The 8,842-nt window shown below is 35.9% G+C and overlaps 1 protein-coding gene across 1 annotated transcript in view; it reads right to left on the bottom strand.

The window, feature by feature from the left end:
- The window catches only part of NT5DC1 (5'-nucleotidase domain containing 1), a 120,576-nt gene continuing 111,734 nt past the window's right edge, over positions 1-8,842 (bottom strand). The window contains exons 11-12 of the mRNA XM_082669283.1: positions 7,276-7,444; positions 1-1,713 (exon numbers count right to left, since the gene is read on the bottom strand). Of these exons, the coding sequence (XP_082525409.1) occupies positions 1,598-1,713; positions 7,276-7,444 (285 nt within the window). The 3' untranslated portion in view covers positions 1-1,597. The remainder of the gene's footprint in view (positions 1,714-7,275; positions 7,445-8,842) is intronic.

Genomic DNA, 8,842 nt, shown 5'->3' with positions numbered 1-8,842 from the left:
TAAGGAAAAAGAGCTTTATTTTTAAAAGAAATCAAATGTCTACTGAAAGTTTACATGAAACAGCATCTTTCACTTAAGCCCTAAGCTTGATTATGTATGCTCTTTATTATATTCCAATAAGATTTTGGAATTCAATTTCAAAGACAATCACATTTATTAGTAGATATTGAAGAAAGCTACTGACTTTGAGGAAAAAAAATCAGTAACCGTTTACCTACCCTGAGATACTCATCCCCACAATATATTTGGGATTATCTGAGCACTTAAAAATTTAACAAAATACTTAACTTCATTGCATCCATCAATACGTTAAATTCTCTGCTACAATCCAAGTAAAATGATGGTGACCAGTGTTTTCTGATATGTCCATGATGGACAGGGTAAAATTACAGCATAAAGAGTAGCCAAGACTTTATATTGTAAACATTATCTGGGTCCAAACATCTTGCAGCAAACAGCTACTAATATGACTATACATTAGCACATCGAACACAATAATCCTGGATTGTAGTATAACTATAAAACCTCTTAAAGCAATTTTTCTCAACCTCTCTTTTCATTATCACCCCCCCCGCCCTAGGAGAAAAATATTTAATAAATTTAACTTTAAATTACATTTCTCCCTAATGAGAGAAATTAATACTAAGGAATAAGATTTTATTGAGTAGGGTTGAGATATGGAGGACCATTATCCATTGCGTTATACTAAGATTTTTTTCACCCCAAGAACCGATTTTTGCCCCACTGAGAATACAAGCCTTAGAGTGAAGTAAACAGCCTTTAACATTATTAGGGAGGAAAAAAACCCTAATGGGTAACATTGGAGGCTGAAATAGTTGGCTTCTCTATCATCCCTGTCCCATTATGGCTGTGTAGTCTCAGAAGACATCATGTCTACTTCCTTGCTTTGGTAACCACAAAAATAGCATAGTTAAAATAATTTAATCTTACTAGACTTGGTGTTCTGAACTTTAAGTTGAAACAACAGGTGTAGATCAGTTGTTCTCAATTCTGGCTGCATTTTCCTGGGGCATATTAAAGACATCAATGCTCATCTGTATCCCCAGACCAATTAAACCAATGTCTGGAGGTTATGGTCTAGTCAATGGTTCTTGAACTTTAGTGTGAACCACACTGTAATTAAGCACAGATTGCTGGGTCCCATTCCCAGAGTTTCTGATTCTGTATGTCTGGGATGGGGCCTGTAAATTTGCATTTCTATCAAGTTTGCAGGTGCTGCTACACTAGTGGTTTGGGGAACACACTTTGAGAACCACTGGTCTAGGCAAATGTGTAAATATGCATGTGTATGTATGTATATCCCCAGGTGATTCTAATCTCAGAACTGCTAGTATAGAAAATATTAGTAAGATTCTTTTCAGTTCTAAGATATTGAGATTTTAACATAATGAGAGTTGTTGGGTATCAAGATGATCTCTATAGAAAGGAGACCTATGGAAAAACATACCAATTTCTTGGTCACTTCATTAAGAATTTGTTTCTATAAAGCATTTTACAGTAGTTTTTGAAAATTAACATTTTTACAGTACATTTGCTGTACATATAGTTCTTCACTTCATTTTTCAGTAAACATAGTTTATTTGGTTGTCAGTTTCCCATCATTTGATAAGACCAATGGAGGGTTTGGATAATAGCCTGCTGTTTTTGAATTGTTTGAAGAGAAACTTGTAAATTTGTAGTCCAGGGGTAATTCTGGGGAAAAAAAAAAAGATTCTGCAGATTTCAAAAGAACTTTCATAAATATAAACAAATCGAAATTTGATAGTCATTGATAATAAAACATTTTTAGTTTCATAATTTTAATATTTCTTTTGTCACCTGGATAGGTTGCATGATGTAACTGGTAAATGAGAACTAATAATCTTCATAGCCCTTAGTAATAGTTACTAAGAATAATCTTTGAATGCTTAGCTAAATAAGAATTCTAATATGCACAATATGGCAACTTTTTCCATATGATAAGCATCACACACACACACACACGCACACACACAAACACACAGCCACAAGAGGGGGGAGAGAACATAAAATTCATACTTTATTGATGGTGGGACGCTGTGACATCTTCAATATAAGTATCTCAAAAGCTAGCCTTCAGATATTTTCTTCCCAAGCCTCTTCAAAGAACCATTACCAGAAATATTACAAGTGAAACGTTATGTCATGTAATGATAGTCATTACACATGCAGATACTGGGTAGTCATCCTTATTTCACAAATTTCACAAGTAAAACAGTAGTACTCAGTATTTTGAAAATGATACTAACATAAAAATTATACTTTATATTAAATGCCAGTAAGAGTTATTAAGACCCAAATAGTTAATCCTTATGAGGAGAAAACTAGTGCTAAAGATTGGGCAGAAGGAACACTGCCTTTCTGAGGCCAGAGAAAGCTAAGATTACTATAAACAGAAAAACATTCGTATTAGTGAATTTCACTGGTCTTCACTGCTTCAAATTAGCTGGAGCATATTTTGAGCCACTAAAAAGGCTCATTAAAAGGCATTGGAAAGTACATTGATAAAAACTGAGTTTCTAAAATAGTGCATCTGAGGTCCTGGATTTCTTATAAGCCACAAAAATGATACAGGCTGTGAGCTGACCCAGCCACCTCTTTCTCTGTATTTCCTACACACTTCCTAAAGTAAATGTTTTAAAAGCTGTTATAAGGTTAAAATGATTACATTATCAAAATGCTTATAAACCAACCATCATGGTAATGTATATTGCAAACTTTTATAACATCTATAAAAATACCTCCTAAGCATTTAAATGTCAATGAGAGAACCACATCTAACAGAATATTGACGAATAAAGAAACATTACATGAATACAAAAAAGGGGGAATATCAGGTTTGTTTTTCATTTCCTATCTCATTTAAAACAAAAATTTTATTCTCTCTCCCAGGTAGCAGAAAAAGTCTACTAAGGTTAAGAAATCTGGGTATGGAATAGCCCAACTGAGATCAGATTACTATTGTGTTTAAACAAGTACATCCAGATTGGGGATTCAACAAGAGGGAGACATTTGCATGTCTTAGAAAAGTCACTGTTGGGTGCATTTTGGAAGAAAAGAGAATGGTAGACAAAGAACCAAATTCTTGTTTACCACAGTGATGTTCTGTTAAACTCTGTGTACTAAATACACCATAATATCAACCACATTATCTAATAATTAAATGAAGAGAACCAAAATGAACAAATATTCTTAAACAGTAAGTTCAATGTAAAACAACACATAGAGAAACAGAACAACTCTCGGGACTTTTTTTAAAGATACTGGCAGGATAACATTTATATAAAGATCCTATCTTCAACATGTCTAAAGCCATGACCATCACACCATTTTTCTTTCAGCCGTTTTTCTTACTTGGGGGTCAATTACACAGTACTATCCAAATTTACTGAATATGTTACTGAAATAATAAATTTCAAATTCTGTGTGAGATATAATTTCCTTATGAGAATGTGATCGTAAGCAATGAGTGCTAAGTTAAAGAGAGACTAACACTTTGCTTTTTGAGGCAATGTCTTGGACATCAAAATCGACAAATCAAATATAACTTACCAACCCTCTAACTCTCCCCCCCACCCCAAATCGACTCCTTTAGCTTTGTTTGACTACTGGTGAGTCCAAGTATTTTGTCCTAAGAGAAGTTAGAAGACAAAGGCTCTGCCAAATTCTTTTCCAGGGTGCTGAGGAAGAAAGCTTTTGGAAAGTGAAAATGGGAGCCACAGATGTTATTACTGCTTCCTTAAGGAGAAGTGATTACCCCAGAAGACAGGGGATTATTTTCCCATTTTTTGAGAAATATTTAAATCCTGGAATAATGGAGAGTCACTTTTCCTTGGCTTTTTTACTATTTCACAACTATATCCCACTGAACAGTTTCTATCCAGGTACTTTAGAATAATTCAGTGACTTCTATAATCACACAACCCTACTCTCTCACTATAAATTTGAGTCACTTTGAAGGAAAGAAAGAGTGAAATATAAAAAATTGAAAATAATAGTTTAGTCCTGGGCCAGTCCCTCCCTTCAAGTTACAGGGTCCATTTCTTTAATAGGAAAATTGTATGTGAAAGGAAGAAATATATTCTTTAATTTTATGTGTGTAAGCATGGAACAAAATGAAAAAAAAATCAATCTTTTGAAACTGGTGAGAATGAGATATTATTTCAGTGAGTAAGATATATTGACATACTGGATTTGTATAATGGCATAGAGGATGGACCTTTTGGAAGGTCACACATATCTTAGGGTCATCATCATCCTACCAATAAATATCAGATAAATATCTTACTTTACTTTCTCTCATATCCACCCTGTGAGGGTGGTATACCCAGTTTAAGGAAGAAGAATCTGAGGTTCAAAAAAAAGTAGACTTCCACTTCTGAATTGGAGCTGAGACAACTAGAAAAGCTGGATAAAATAAAAACATCAGAGTGAAGTTATTGGAGAGTTGAAGAGGCAACTAAGACCCGAGGACAAACACTTCCTGGGAAGTAACAAGCAGCAGTGAAGTGAGCCAACATTCTGCCACAGCTTTTCCCTTTAGGCACCAGAATTCTGGCTGGGGGCGGGGCAGAGGCAGTTACTAGCAGCAGAAAAACCAGAAGAGATTTTGGCAGTCTTGAAGGGCTACAGACACAAAAAGTGAGGGGCTGGAACCTGCTATAAACAAAGGGGTGGAGAACCGGATTCTAGACTCAAGCCCTTCAAGGGAACTTCAGGAAACTAAGAAGCAAGCAGAAACATACCCCTCTAAAGCACAGTAGATTTTTCAGCAGTCTCTTGGTATTGAGAAAACAGGGAGGGATTAAATTCTGACCTGAGAGAAGAGAGGGCGAATACCTCGGACTTTCAGTGATACTATTTCTGAAACCAGAATTTTTTTATTATGAAGTGATTCTCTTTCAGTTAAGGGATTTTTTTTCCTTCACATTAATAGAGCTAACTCTAACTTTCTTTTGGTTACCATTAACATGGTATTGTCTCTTTCTATCTTGATATTCAAACTTTCTGCATCCATTTCTCCCCATTTTTCTCTCCATTTTTTTGGGGGGGTTTTTTAAAATTATGTTACATAATTAGTTCGGTACATGTATCATTACAGTGCTTTTGGTAGTTATCTTAGAGATTACGAGATGCATTTTTGACTTAATATCTAACATACTCTCATCCTTTGCCATATAATAAAGGATGTTAGAACACATTTAACTCCAGCTGTCCCATTTTGTGATTTATACGCCATTGGTGCTATATGTCCTAAAATTCTTTATTTAAACCCCATAGGATTTTAAAAAATTGTTTCTAACTGTAAATATTCATTTTAATTTATTCATACATCCTTTTGTTGCTGTATATTCACTTCTTTCATCTCCAGTCTTCCAAGAGGGATCATTCTCACTTTTGCATGAAGAACAAGACCCTTTAGTATTTTCTATATAGTGCAGGTCTTCTAGAGATACATTTTCTCCATTTTTGTCTGTCTAAAAATATTTTTCTTTTATTCTTTAATGATATCTTTACTTGGTATAGAATTTCATCAATACTGACAAGCATTTTCTTTCAGCAATTTAAAGATATCATTCTACTGTCTTTTGGCTTCTTTTGTTTCTGGGAAGAGTCAGATGTCAGATGTCTAACACTCTTATGAAGTACTCCTTTGAAATCAATCTGTCTTCATTCTCTGACTGCTTTTAATATTTCTTAGTTATCTGGTCTTTAGCAGTTAACGTTGGGATTTCCCTTTATGTATTGTGTTTCAGTTCTTTGGGCTACTTAAACATTTGGCTTATTTTCTTTCATCATTTTTGGAAAGCTTGTTGTAGCTATTGCTTTTGGCCTATTCTCTCATCTCCTAAGTTTCTAATTATAGGAATCTTATTCCTTCTCATTATATCTCCTGTGTCTCTTAGTCCCTTTCCGTATCTTCCATGCTTTTTTCTCTTCAGGCTTCATTGTGGCTATTTTCTTTTGGCTTATTTTCCAGCGTACTAATTCACTTTTCCTGTGTCTAATCTTCTGTTAAACCCATCCATTAAGTTCTTAATTTTTACTTTTTAATATTTCAATTTTAGAATTTCTACTTTTTACTAGTTTTTATATAGCTACCAAATTTCTCATTCCTTTCTTTTCTGTACTTGAACTTGGTTATTTCTGTTAGTGTAGTCTCGTACCCTTGTGTGCCTGGTTATTTTTCATTATGTGCTGAACCTTGTATTGTTTTTTGAAATAATTTGAGTCCTAGAATGATATCTTTCTCAAAAGACGACAGTCATTAATTCTTACCAGGTGTCTTGGGGCACTACCAATCTAGAATCTCCTCAATCCAGTTTTAGGGATTCAGCTGATTTAAAGCTGAGCTTCAATTCCTGTGAATGCCTATTTCTAATTCATCCTTCAGAGTCTCAACAGAGATTGAGAGAGTCCACCAGGCCCACCCCTTCTTTGGCAGGCCCTACCTTCTACTTTCTACCCCTGTAGGTTCATGAAACTACAAAAAGGCCACTCACTTCTTTGAGTGCCTTCTCCTGAGTTAGCAAACAAGGGGAAAAGTAGCCCCCAAAGTCAGGTTCACCTTACTTGGCTTCCTTAGCATCCTGTCCTGGTAACTCTTCCCTAGCTTTCTCCTATGACTCCAGACAGACTTAAAAAAAAAAAAAAGTACAGCATTTGTAGTTGGCTCCAGTGGACAGGCAGGTCTTAATTACCTAAACTGCCATATCTAGGTGTTACCCAAGAAAAATCTATAAATGCCATGGGAAAATTTTCTTCTTTTAAAGAAAAGAATTCTAGGGCTTCCCTGGTGGCGCAGTGGTTAAGAATCCACCTGCCAATGCAGGAGACATGGTTTCGAGCCCTGGTCTGGGAAGATCCCACATGCCGTGGAGCAACTAAGCCCATGTGCCATAACTACTGAGCCTGCGCTCTAGAGCCTGCAAGCCACAACTACTGAGCCCGTGTGCCGCAACTACTGAAGCTCGCGCGCCTAGAGCCGGTGCTCCACAACAGGAGAAGCCACTGCAATGAGAAGCCCGTGCATCACAACGAAGAGTAGCCCCCAGTCGCCACAACTAGAGAAAAGAACGTGCGCGGCAACAAAGACCCAACACAGCCAAAAAAAATAAAGTAAAATAAATTCATAAATAAATAAATAAAATTAAAAAAAGAAAGAAAAGAATTCTAGTACTTCAGGTCATTACTGTCCAGCAGCAGGTAAAGCTTTATAAGTATTATCCGCCTTACCTGCTATTGCTTCAATACTTGGAATTGCAATAGTGCTGTAAGTGCTGATTCTCTTACAAGACCATGTATAAATCAAGGAATCTTCTGTATTTTCCAGTCCGGAAACTGAATCAATAAAAAAAGAGCCCCATTTTTTAGATAATCTATTTAGAGGCTTTGCCTTCAGTCCCTGAAACAAGAAATAGAATAACGAAACTGTGATTAATTAGTGTTCAACCTCATTATAAGTTTTTTCCACCAGTAAGTAAATCAAAATAGAACAACTGTGTGGAACAACAATTTCAGTTGTTTAACTTTAACCAGACTATATACTATATAAAAAGTAAAACAAAACTTTGTAGTCCTTTAATGTATTCTCCTCTGGCTTTGTTTGGGAACCCCTTTCTCATCCTTTGGGATCTGGCTTGGATGCCACCAGGATATTTTCCTTGATTTCCCACAGTTGCGTTGGATTAGGTCTCCTCCATTTTCTCACACTCTTGAGTTTATCCCTAATATGGTACTTCTCATACTATCTTGCAATTATCATACTATTTACTTTTCACCCTGGACAGATTATAAACTACAGAAGGTTAGGAACTATCTCATGTATTAGTGTATCCTTAAAGGCTTAGTGCCTAGGACATAGCAGGCACAGAAATGTTGTAGACTAAATAAGACTCATTCAAAAAATACTTCTCAGTGTTTTATGGGTATAGTATAAAACTAAGAATTGAAAAAAAAACCCTATCACGTCCATAGAATTTGGATTATAAAATCTGTCATCCTTTTCTGATGAAAACTTCATTTTGGAGCAGCAAAGAGTCCCAAATATGCCTTTAGATTCATGATTCTTTGCGCTGGAACTCACTTTGTGAAGCAAGATGAAAGTATGTGTTTTTCAGGTGATGGTGTTTAGAGATCACTTAGCAAGAATCTATCTGGATTTCACCAAAGATATTTAAGAGCAGTATGGAATATAAATATCTATGCTTCTGTGTGTACATTTAAGGTGTATTTAGATATAATTTCTCAAGGTGTAAAGAGAAGTTTAGTGTCGTTTTTCTTTATTTACTTCATTGTCTTTTCTAAAATAATGAGTGAGAAGAAATGACTCACATCACACAGGCTATATGTAGATAATGGTTCTGCCAACACTGAGTGGTAATCTGGGCTGCACATTATTCCTTTGAAAAGAGGAAAACAGACCTGTTTACCCTTTCTGGTTCAATGTATTATGGATGCTGTTATTGTCTAAATGTCTGTGTCCTTCCAAAATTCATTATGTTGAAATCCTAACCCCCAAGATGATGGAATTATGAGGTGAGGCCTTGAAAAGGTGCTTAGGTCATGAGGGTGGAGCCCTCATGAAGCCCTGATGATTAGTGTCCTTATAAAAGAGATCCCAGAAAGCTACCTTCTCCCTTCTGCCATGTGAGGGTACAGGGAGAAGATGGTGGTCTATGAGGAAGTGGGTCTTCACCAGACAATGAATCAGCTGGCACCATGATCTTGGACTTCCCAGTCTCTAGAACTCTGAGAAATACATGTTTGTTGTTTATAAGCCAGCCAGTCTATGGTATTTTGT

Source organism: Grampus griseus, assembly GCF_964374135.1.
Source record: "Grampus griseus genome assembly, chromosome: 13".
NCBI classification, from domain to species: domain Eukaryota; kingdom Metazoa; phylum Chordata; class Mammalia; order Artiodactyla; family Delphinidae; genus Grampus; species Grampus griseus.
This window is presented reverse-complemented; position numbering and strand designations above follow the sequence as displayed.